The sequence below is a fragment of the Callionymus lyra genome, chromosome 18 (genome assembly GCF_982586985.1).
Source record: "Callionymus lyra chromosome 18, fCalLyr1.hap1.1, whole genome shotgun sequence".
Lineage (NCBI taxonomy): Eukaryota > Metazoa > Chordata > Actinopteri > Syngnathiformes > Callionymidae > Callionymus > Callionymus lyra.
The window spans coordinates 7,067,424-7,079,493 of record NC_141835.1 but is presented as its reverse complement, the minus strand read 5'-3'; the positions used below and the strand labels follow the sequence as shown (position 1 = coordinate 7,079,493).

The window sequence follows — 12,070 nt, the reverse complement described above, 5'->3', positions numbered from 1 at the left end:
ACTCTGCATTGACCTTTTTTTCTCCACAAAGCAAAGTATTAAGACCCGGAAGTGACGGCGTGTTGGAGCGACGGAAACGGACTCCAGTTCCAACCGCTTTATTACGTAGTTGTTGGTCACGTTTTATTTCAAATTAATAATGGCGTAAAAAGAGATTTTATTTTATAAATAAGGAATAAAAATGCAGCTAAAACTACATATTTAAATATAAAATAACACCATTCTGAGTGGATGGAAGATAAATGTAATTCTGAAAAGAACCTTCTTTGACTAACCTTGTTATAATAATAAATAAAATAAGACCGAAATCTCGTACTTTTGAATAAAACGTTTAACTAAGCTAGTGTTTAAAAAGAAATAAACGTATTTATTGTATTTCTACTATATTGCACTATTTTTAACTTATTAATATTGATACTTTAATATTTATACATTCACTCTGTGTATTTTAACGGTTGCCAAGCAACAAAATTTCGTTGTCAGTTTCACTGCTGTGTTTCTGTGCAATGACAATAAAAGAAAGTCTAAAAACTTTTATTAATTATATTCCATTTAATGGTAACGTTTCTTATTGCATTCTTCATTATTAACCTGCATTTAATTCATTTGTATCTTTACATTATATTCTGTGTTAAGTAATGGAAGTTTTCCCCAAATATCGGCCAAACTCTCGTCTCGAATCAATTTTTGCGATAAGAAAATATAAGAAAACTCAAGAAGCAAAAAACCGGCACATCCATGTCTTTATTGTTGAAGTGGTTATTATTATTATTTAAAGCACAGTTTGGTAGCAAACATGCAAACTTGGAAGTCGAAGCCCTTAAATACAAAGTGGACACCGCTGCTTAAATAAAGTGTGCGCTGTACGGCATGTAAAATATATATACTGTGTATATTTATATGTATAAAACATGCGTCTTGGTTAAAGGAGGCCACTCGATACACGCAGACACACACACACACACTACTGCACACGCACACACACAACAACGCCCCCAAACTCTAGGCTGGGTTATTTTTAATACAAAAATATCACACCAAACACTTTTTTAGAAAAAAAAAAAATATAACAACTTTCAGTGGAATAGTGCTGCTCAGTTCAGGGAATCATTGTTGGAGGAAGGTTTCAGTTTCGGGGTTTAAAAAGGGGGCGGAGCTTCAGTCAAGTATCTTCTCGAGGAGGGGTTTGGGGGTACAATGCCTGTGTGTCGACTCTGGTAAAAATCCAGACGTACATTCAAACAAAGAAGAGAAAAAGCGGTGAAACCCTGTCGTTCGGTAAACGTCGAGTGGCGAAGAAACGACTGTAGTGTTTTCCCTCCTTCCTCTCGTTTTGGCCACGATGTCAAGATGTCGAGTCCTGATGCAGAGTCTTGAGGTAAAACTGTCTCTCTTCCTTTTCTCAGCTCGAGCGCACATCACACGTCGCTTCAGGTTTAGCCAGGTGAGTCATAGCAGTTTTTTTTTTCTTGGTTTTTGTTTTTTTTGGAAGTGTGCTCGTCTGCAAACTTTGGAAAAAAAACACCGTCGGGCGAGTCCTGGCGAGTCCTGGCGAGTCCTGGCGAGTCCTGGCGAGTCCCGGTCGAGGTTAACTGGAGGAAGAGACTCGAGTTAGACTCTTAAGATACTTCTGATCGCACCTGAGGCACCATGTGACTCCAACATCATGTGACCAACACAGCAATCCAGGGAAATATATTTTTAGGACAAATGAAGTGGAAAAGTTTAAGCCATTTGAGCTAATAATTCACCAATGTAAACATTTTTTTCTCCTCCTCAATATTCAACAGCTTTTTTTTGTTTCTTTTGTGTTCGTTATTTTATTCGATCGTAGTTTTTTCATGGCTTATTTGTCAATAAAGTGTGTTTTAAATTAAATAATTAAATTTCTCATTCACGACTAACATGCAATCACAGCGCTTGTTCATTTTTGTGTCGCAGTTAAACTTCTAGCCACTAGACGGCAGCACCTATTACGTCATCCTCTGCTTTAGGGAGAGTTAAAATTCTTCGAAATCCCGGCGATGACTGAGGACGAGAGGATACGGTCGACTTCAGCGGCTTTTAAAGCTGATGTTTGGACATATTTTGGTTTGAAAACTAATGAAAGCAGTTACGACTTCTTTAAGAGTCATGTGGTCTGTAAATACTACAACACCAGAGTCAAGTACTCGACAATACTACACATATATACTTGTTACTACAGTATCACGATATATGCCACCCATACAAATGTTTTGTTTAATGGCGTTTTAGGCTAAAAAGATCCTGTAAAAGCTAAAAAAAGTGCAGCAACACCTCCTGCCTCAGAATGGTTTGATCCACCAGAATCTCTTTTGTTTTTAGCAGAAGTGTGTTTAGAAAACACAACAGTGTGTAAGGTAAGGTAAGGTAAGGTAAAACTTTATTGATCCCTCAGGAGGTCTCCTTCGGTAAATTGTTTTTTTCCAATAGACACAGTGTGTCACCTGAGAACCATGGATGGAATCAGTTTGTCAGGTTCTTCTCTTGGGCACCAGGAACAATCTCTCAGTCAGCAGCTCAGCTGAACAAACTACAGGTCGCATCAAACGACTGACACACAACTAACACACACTCCTGACCGAGTAATGAACCACGACAGTATCACGTATTAACCTTAAGTCAGTATCAGAAACGTCTCATTTAAAGTGTGACCTCCAGGAGGAACCATCGTGATGAGGCACCGAGTGCAAACCCGTCACCCACCACCGTGTCCCTGAGCGACGGTCGGAGGTGGAAAGAGTCTTAAAACAATGAAATAGCAATTTAAAATAATAAGTCTTAACAAGTACTTCTAGGGTTAAGTTGTTACTTTCCACCTCCGCCGTCGACGCACAACAACTTCCTGTGTTCAAATAATAACGTACACATGGAGACGGTCAGTCGTTCACCAGGTAGAACCTGGACGGAGACAGAAGCAGACGAGTCACTGGTGAGCAGCGTTCTGACGTCGACGGAGGCGAGCGGAACCAAGAGGCAACACGGGTTTCATTCGACTCAAAATTTGCCCCCGAAAATCGGAGCAACAGAACAAAACGACATCTGTTCACAGATGTGCCTCCGGACAGATGGACGACCAGAAGACAAAGAATTATGGGATAAATTAGGAAACATGGGTCAATAAATAGTGAGATATATTAATACTATCTTGGAGGTGTTATCAATTAATCAAAATGAAAATTAAGTAGTTAAAAAAAAAACGTGTTTTACAAACATTATTAACTTGTGTGAAAGTAACTGAACTCCCGTCAGGGGTTGTCAATAACGTTTTGCTCCACTAGAGGGCGATATTCACCCATGCGAGCCTTTGAACCAAACTTTATTAACAAACGGTAAAAATATACAGACAAAATGAGCGCCAAAACCAATAGACGGTTTTCCAATTGATTCTTTATTATTTAAGTCATAGTTGGGCAATAAATTATTATATACTGTGACTGTTAAGGGCCATAAAGCCAAAAGAAAGAAGAATGACTGAAGGTTACCGTTATATGATGGCCGATGGGGGACTAAAAATAGGATTAAAAGAAGTACATTATAAAATTAATTGTTATTGGATTTAATACTATCAATTTTTTCTTTCATTGTGTTTCAAAATATTTAGGAAATTTAATTTTCATAGTGTTTATATTTTGTAATAAATACAAAAAAAAATATGCCATGACATTGTAAAATAAAGCTAAATAAATTGGAAGTTTTTTTTCTTGTTGTTGTTATATTTCATTTAATGTACATTTAATTATAAAAAAGAGAAAACAAAAGGTAAAATCTCAAAGATCTTACTAAATTCTTCTTCAGGAAGATGTTTTAATCAATTTTAAACTTTTACCGTTTACTCCTAAGGGCCACTTAAATCCGTCACTTTTCTCAGGTCTGTTATAAGCTTTGGTACCGTCTCTAAAGTACTGGTTCTCACTGGTACCAGTTTAAAACCTTCTTGTTCTTCTCCTCGTCTGACGTTGAACGTTGGCCTAGGGTCAAAGGTCAAAGGGAAGGTTTCAAGAGGAGCGAGGTCACGGCAGAACACGCAGAGTTACCGTCGACTCATAAGTGAACCGAGCAACAGTCCTCGTCGATGCGGTGCAGAGCCCAGTTCCAGTCTGGGATCTCAAAGTCCTCTGGACTGGGGGGGCGAGCGTTGGTTCGAGGAGACAGAACAGGAGGAACCAGAACAACTTTACGACCACTTCGGGTCCAGGACACTCACACGTGTTGAGATCTAAGCTGAAACTACCGGACCGGCTACGAGTGTTCCGGGTCTACCTGCTCTTGCTGGTGGGCAGCTGTCGACTGGGCCTCCTCATGGACTGACTGGGCTGGACCTTCATGGAGGCGCGCGGCGAGGAGCGAGCGAAGTTGTCCGGCGGCGGCGGCTTCTTGGGGATCTTCTTGACCAGCCTGCTGACCCACTTCTGCTGCTCCTCCTGGGACACGGCCAGCACCAGCAGGTTCTTGGCCGTGGACACGTCGTAGTTGACTGAGGAGGAGGGAACGGAAAAAAATGAGGAATCCTGCGTCGGGTCGCGACCTCCGGGCGACTGACCTTTGCAGGGAGCGATGATCTCCTCCTTCTTGTCCATGTGGTCCTTGTGACACTTGATGTGGCAGCGCCGGCACTCCAGCGCCGGCGGGGGCTTGAACATGTTCCACAGCGGCTTGGTGCAGGCCTCGCAGTTGGTGGGGAAGTGGTAGAGCGTCGGGATGAACTCGTGACCTTTGTGGCAGAAGTAGCCCGACTTCTCGCCGATGGGCAGCGGCTCCGCCTCGGGTTCCTTCTTGCTCTCGCCTTCGTTGGCGTACAGGATCTGGAGAATTTTAACGGAAGGTGAGATCAGACGTGGACGTATGAAGGAGGTTTTAACGAACCTGGAATATTCTGGGAATCTCTTTAGCGTCGGCCCTGTACACGTCTGTCTGAGTGACGGGCCTCACGTGGAAGAGTTTGCTGGAAGAAATCAAGACATTGATATAATTAAAAGAGCCGGAGCAAACTCTTGAGAGAACAGAAAAACATTAGAAAATAATAAAAATATACATTATTTAGATATTTATTAAACATTTATGCTGAGAATATAAAATAAAAATAGCAATTAAACGATTAATTACATATAATTACAAACTAAAACAGAGTAAAATAGGATTATTTGTCATGATATACAAGATAAATTAATGTATAAAACATTTATTCTGAGAATATAAAATAAAAATAACAATTAAATAATTAATTAGATATAATTACAAACTAAAACTGAGAAAAATGAATTATTTGTCATAATATACAAGATAAATTAATGTATAATGTATAAAACATTTATGCTGAGAACATAAAATAAAAATAGCAATTAAATACTTATATATGATTACAAACTTAAACTAAAATGGAGAAAAATAGGATTATTTGTCATAATATATAAGATAAATTAATGTATTAAGTATCAAACATTTATGCTGAGAATATAAAATAAAATTATATATATATTCATGGCGAAATGGAGAAAAATAGGATCAAGACATTAAATTAAAACAAGTACAAAGGAAAGAAGACAGTAGGAATAACAGACAACTTAGAATAAATCTGAACAGTTAACGTTTATAAAATGAATGAGACCAACAATAAAAGCATTAAATTAAATCAAAGATAAAAGGCAGGAACCAAAAGAAAAAAAAAATAGGAAAAGAGACATAAAATCAGGAAATACATATAAAAATAAGACGGTGAATTAAAATAAATAACAAAAAGCTTTTATATTCAGACTCATAATCAACCTTGTTTTGTGCAACTACAAGTAAACATTGATGATGACGCACTAGCGCCCCCTGTCTGTGGACCATGCAACAGGATTCAAGCAGAATCAAAAGAGGCATGAAAAAAACAAACACTGACTCGATATCCAGCACCATGTAAGGGATGGACTGCTCCTTGTCCTGCTCGCTGTTGTAGAAGAGAATCTTCTTGCTGCTCACGACCACGTACTGCGGCGACACAAACGCACACGTGAGCAAAAGTGACGACAAACCAAGAGGTCGGTCGGACTCCTTCGATCACCTTCTTCTCCCAGCCGAACTTCTTGGTGTTGTTTCTCACCGGCAGCGACAGCCAACCTTCCAGCCGCGTTTCTGTAGGATTAACACTCTTAGTTCGACTTGAAGGAACAGCAGTGCTGTTATCACGACACTTTTATTAGAGATTGTGTTCTGGGCCGGAGCTCTCACCCGTCAACGCGTCCTCGGAGTCGAACTCCGGGCCGCTGCAGACGCTGGCCGAGTCCACCGACTGGACGCTGAGCGACTGCAGGAGGTTCCGCAGCTGCTCGATGTCGCTGTCTTTGCTGTCCAGCGCCATCTGCAGCTCGATCCTCATCTGGCTTTCCTCCGACAGTTGCTACAAGATGGACGAAAAGGCAGAAGGAATCAGGGGCGACCATTTTATTTGTGAAAGGACGGAAGTAGAAAAAAACCATTGAAAAAGTATATATAAAGTAAGATAAACACATGCATTATTTATTAAACATTTTTGCTGAGAATAAAAACATAAATATATACATATACAGTATATATTTATTACATAATGAAATAAAATGTAGAAATATTATTAAGTAAGTAAGCAAGTAATTTTTATTTGTATATCGCTTTTCCAGACCAGGGTCACAAAGCGCTTAAACAATCAAAACAATACTCAATAAAGTATATACTTTAAAGATCAAGATAAAACTGATAACACAACAGGAGTTCCAGAAAATCAAGGAAAAGCCTGAACAAATAAAAACCTCTTAAGATGTTTCTTGAAGGAGTCAGTAGTCAATGCATGAATGAAATAAATATGAATAAAACAAGTAAAAAGGAGGGTTGATGGTGGAGAAAAACCACAATCATTCATAAGAAATCTGAAGAGTTGACGTTGATGCAAAAGGGAGAAAGTTTGAAAGGAATAAAGGAAAAAGGACAGTCGTGAAAAGGAGAAAAAAGAGTAATTAATACACTGGAAAGAAAATAAAAAAGACTTAAAAAGAAAAAGAAAGTAATCAAAAAAGAAAAAATGAGACAGAAAAAAGAAAGACAGAAATAGAGAAAAAACTAAGAATGCCAAAAAAAAGGGAAAGAAAGAAAATAGAAAAACAGAAAGAAAGAAAAAAAAGGTAAATAAATAAATAAAGACTGAAAGAAAAAAAGTCACAAAGGATAGAAAAATAAATAAAGAATAATACCAGAAAAAAAGGAAAAGAAAAAAAGAAAGTAATAAATAAATAAAAAGAAAAAGAAAGTAATCAAAAAAAAAAAATGAGAATGCCAGAAAGAAAAAAGAGAAAGAAAGAAAAAAGAAAGGCGGAAAAAAAGAAAGAAAAAAGAAAGAAAGAAAATAGAAAAACAGAAAGAAAGAAAAAAAAGACAGAAAGAGTCATGGTAAAGGGAAATAAATAAATAAAGACTGAAAGAAAAAAAGTCACAAAGGATAGAAAAATAAAGAAAGAAAAATGCCAGAAAAAAGGAAAAGAAAAGAAGAAAGAAAGTAATAAATAAAAAGAAAGTAATAAAGAAAGAGTGGATCTTCCACTGACCGCCTGCATGTCGTTGATCTCTCTCTGGTACTTGATGATGGAGCTGTTCAGCTTCTCCTTCTCCGACCTCAGCTCCAGCTGCAGCTTCCTGTTCTCCTTCTCCTTCCTCCTCATGTCGGTGTCGTTGCCACGGCGACTGCCTCCTCCTCGCACCTCCTTCCTGTTCATGATCTCCGCCAGCTTGTTGACCGCCTGAGTCTTGAGCGTTCGCTCCGACTGCAGCTGCTTCTCGAACACGCCCTTCATCTGACTGATCTGCTGCTCCCAGTCCCTGGACTTCTCGGACTCTGAAAGAAGCGCAGTGGTCAGCACCCGTGACGTCGCGAGACCTTCGGTGGGGGGGAAGATACCTTCTAGCTCCTCCTTCAGCTTGTTGTTCAGCTCCTCCTTCTCGTTGGCCAGGTTGGCCACGTCGCTGGTCAGCGTGCGGTTGGCCTCCTCCAGCTGCAGGATGGTGATGTCCTTCTCCGACAGCTCCTGCCGGTGTCGCGCCATCATCTCCTTCAGCTCCAGCTCCTTCATGATCTTCTCCTTCTCCAGGTCCGAGTACTGCTCCTCGGCGATGGAGCGGGCCAGCTGCTCCGAGTCGGCTTTGGTGAGCGTGATCTCCAGCTGGGCCGCCAGAGAGTCCCTGAGAGTTCGAGCATCGAGGCACGAGAAGAACTTTTATTGGAATGTTGATGTTTCCACGTCTCACTTGGATTCAGGACGAAGAAAGAACTTTTATTTGAGCAAAAAAACGGTTAAAATAATATATATAAATATCACAATGAAGATGTTTTAGTAAATATTACAAAAATCTGAAATATTAAATAAAGAAAAACGTGTAATAATTCATGAATAAAAAGATATATTAAAGTAAGACTAAGTAAGTAAATTAACCTATACATATACAAATAAAAATAAACCAATATATACACTTAAGTAATATTATATAATAAAATTTGGTCATTTTTACTAAGATAATACATTAAAATTAAATCATTAAAATAAACATCAACATTTTAAAAATTAAAATACATTTAAATGAACAAATAAATATTAAATGCAAAATACATTAATATACAAATTCAAGAAACATACAAATATACATGTAATATATATATATATATATAAAAAAAGAATAACCTCAATCAGAGATTATGATTAAATAAATAAAACAAATTTGCCACAAATGTAAATAAATATATATTTAAATAATCAAATACATGTGGAACACATAATAAATTAAATCAAATTAAAATAAGAAAAATAAATTAAACAGGACAAAAGAAATACATAAAACTAAATGGAAATGAGAGGAAAAAAAAGTAATATTAAAATAACATAAACAAGTATGAAACAAAAAAAGATTTAAATTTAAAAAAAGAAGAAAAATTCCTTTAGAGGAAGATATAAAGTAATTTATACGAATTTGAGAAATTAACAAATGTACAGAAAATATGAATAATTATTACAAAAATCAGAAAGTTTGACTCAATAAATAAAATAAATATGTAACAAATCATAAATAGATAAATATATTTAAAATAAAGAAATTATGTGAAATACAACAAAAAATATGTATCAATTAAAATGAAAAGTAATGTTAAGAAACCTCAACGTCAAATGAATAAATAGAAAAAAAATGGAAAAACAGGGAAATTAAATATTTAACATTACAATATCATAAAATGAAAAAGGAAAAAGGAAAATCTGAAACATAAAAAAAAAAAAATCTAATTTAAGTGGAAGATTAAAACAAATAAATAAAAAGAAGAAAAAATCCTGTAATAATGAATCAGAAGTTGAAAAATGAAGACATATATTCTAGAAAAGGAAGAGCAGGTTTAGATTAACGGTAAGAACAAATAATACTTAAAAAAAGAGGAGAGAAGCAAAGAGGAAGAAAGGACAAACAACTGGATAGAAAAAGGAGGAAACAAACAAAACACATAGAACAAATAAAGCAGCTGCTCCTTGTTATTTCAATAAAGCCGTCACCTCTCCTCCTGCAGCTCCTGCACACACTGCTGAGCCTCCTTGCAGAGTTTGTTCCTCTCCTCGCACTCCTCCTTCAGCTCCCGGACTTGAGTCTTGTACAGAGTCTGGGCACCAGAGCAGAGATATAGCAGCCACAGGACCTCGGACAGGAGTCAACACTCACCGAGAAATACTGCTCGGCCTCCAGCTGGTCCTGCAGCTCCTTCATCTGTCCGTCCGTGTCTTGTCGTTCTCTGCAGGAGAACCAGAAGGTTAGTCTTGTAGAAGGCGTCTCACTCGGGTTGTGGGTCACGGACTTGCGCAGCTCCTGGTTCTGCTTCTCCAGGCTGCGCTTGATGTCCAGCAGGTGATTGGTCTCCTGCTTCAGCTGCTTCTCCGACGTCCGCAGAGAGTTGAGCTGCTGGTTCTGGGCCTTCAGGTCGTTCTGGGTCAGGTTCCTCTTCTGCGTCTCCTGCTCGATCTTCAGCGTCAGGTTCTTCACCTGGAGAGACGGCTCTCGGTCAGATCCCGTTGGCGGTCGGGAAGAGGCGACGGGGGGGAAGCTCACCTCCTCCGTGAGCCGGTCCTTGTGTCGCCGCAGCTCGTCCAGCTTCTGCAGGGCCTGCTTGTAGTCGCAGTCCATCATGCTGCTGTGCTTCTCCAGCTCCAGGATCTGGTTCTCCAGACGCATCTTGGCCGCTCGCTCCTCCACCAGCTTCCTCTCCGTCTCTGCAGCGAGAACACATGTCCATCACACACATGACTTCCAAACCTTGAACGGCTCCTCACCCTTCGTGGACTCGGACTTGGCGCCCTCTATGGTCACTTTGATTTTGCTCTTGTCCGTCAGCAGGGCTCTGGTGGACTTGTGCGACGTCTCGGACTGCTCCAGCTCCTGCTGCAGCACCTTCAGCTTGTAGGTCAGGTCGATCTCCTTGTTGCTCTTCTCCTGCAGAGGTCGACGGGGGTCGATGAAGGACGTGACCAGACACTTAAGATCCTCACTTTAGATCCTCACCTTCTCCAGGTCCGTGAGCTTCTCCTGCAGCTGCCGTTTCTCCGTCTCGGTTTTGGCCAGAGTTTGTCGATGCTGCCGGGCCTCCTCCTCCAGGCCCGAGATACGACCTGACGATTCATGAAGCATTTCAGACTTAGCTTCTGGGGGCCAGACTTCAAAACTACAGGAAGTTTGTTATCATCACTTCCTGCTTTGATTCATCTTTTTTTGACCAGGACTAATTGGATCTGTAGTCTCTCACATGTTTGACCAGGTTTAACACTTATTTCTTTTAAAGCTAAACATATTTGTCATTCTCACACACACACACACACACACACACACACACACACACACACACACACACACACACACACACACACACACACACACACACACACACACACACACACACACACACACACACACACACACACACACAAATAATTTACATGAATAAGAGAATCAAATATCAGAACGTAAAAGAAAACAAAAAGAGAAAGTGGTTGAATAGAAAGAAAAACCTTTAAAAAAAAATAGAGTGAGAAAATACATGGACAGAGAAAAAAGGAAATAAATATTATGTAAAAAAAAAATTAAACACACAGAAAATAAGAAAATAAATAAAGGATAAAAGCTTAAAGACATAATAGATTAAAAAAAGAAATTCATAAAAAACATTTTTTTAAAAAAGGAAAAAAATCCACAAGAAAGAAAGAGCAAAAGAAACAGAAACTGAGCAAAAGAAAAAAAGCCAGAGAAAAAAAGAGAGAATATAATAAAGAGAAAATACAGAAAAAGATGGAAATAAAGAAAATGAGTAAAGAAAAAATATAATAAATAAATAACAGCACAAACAAAAGAAGAAAAAAATAAAGCATGAAATAAGGAAGTCAAAGAAAATATACAAGAAAAAAAAAGAAAGGAGGAAATAAAAAAAAGTACAAAATCAAACAGAAATAAATAAGTAATAAAAAGGAGAAATAAAGAAAGAACACATGAATCTCAAATGTTTCCTGATCAACTAAGAATATTCTTCACTGGATAGAAGTCGCTCACACGTTTGACCAGGTTTAACTATTTGCAAATCCACCCCATATTCGTCACACACACACACGCACACACACACACACACACACACAAAGGTTTCACAAGCGGCTCACCCATTAGGTCGGTGATGGTCTCGGACCCCTGGCTGTGCTCCCGCCGCTCGGCCTCCAGCCCCGCCTGCAGGCCGATGCACTCCTTCTCCAGGCTGAGCTTGCTGCGCTCCAGCATGCAGCACTTGTCCTGCAGCTCGCGCACGTTCACCTCCAGCTGCTGCAGCTGCTTGCTGCTCTCCGTCTGGCTCTTCCGGAGTCTGGTCGCCGTCTCGGTTTCCCCCCGCAGCAGCGCGTTGGCTTCTTCCAGCTGTTTCTGCAGGTGAATGTTCTTCTCGTTGGAGATGTGAGAGTTCTGGTTCCGCTTCTTCATGTCGTCCAGCTGATCCCTCAGGCTGTTCACTGCAGAGAAACAAAACCTTGCATTTATTAAA

General features: G+C 39.2%; 1 protein-coding gene across 1 annotated transcript in view; it reads right to left on the bottom strand.

Annotated features, from left to right (window-relative positions):
* Positions 1-725: 725 nt before the first annotated feature.
* The window catches only part of rock2a (rho-associated, coiled-coil containing protein kinase 2a), a 37,593-nt gene continuing 26,248 nt past the window's right edge, over positions 726-12,070 (bottom strand). The window contains exons 14-29 of the mRNA XM_087780028.1: positions 11,700-12,038; positions 10,558-10,664; positions 10,329-10,488; positions 10,108-10,268; positions 9,857-10,041; positions 9,724-9,793; positions 9,561-9,664; positions 7,928-8,208; positions 7,578-7,864; positions 6,235-6,403; positions 6,068-6,138; positions 5,906-5,994; positions 4,888-4,966; positions 4,565-4,826; positions 4,285-4,498; positions 726-1,592 (exon numbers count right to left, since the gene is read on the bottom strand). Of these exons, the coding sequence (XP_087636154.1) occupies positions 1,589-1,592; positions 4,285-4,498; positions 4,565-4,826; positions 4,888-4,966; positions 5,906-5,994; positions 6,068-6,138; positions 6,235-6,403; positions 7,578-7,864; positions 7,928-8,208; positions 9,561-9,664; positions 9,724-9,793; positions 9,857-10,041; positions 10,108-10,268; positions 10,329-10,488; positions 10,558-10,664; positions 11,700-12,038 (2,582 nt within the window). The 3' untranslated portion in view covers positions 726-1,588. The remainder of the gene's footprint in view (positions 1,593-4,284; positions 4,499-4,564; positions 4,827-4,887; positions 4,967-5,905; positions 5,995-6,067; positions 6,139-6,234; positions 6,404-7,577; positions 7,865-7,927; positions 8,209-9,560; positions 9,665-9,723; positions 9,794-9,856; positions 10,042-10,107; positions 10,269-10,328; positions 10,489-10,557; positions 10,665-11,699; positions 12,039-12,070) is intronic.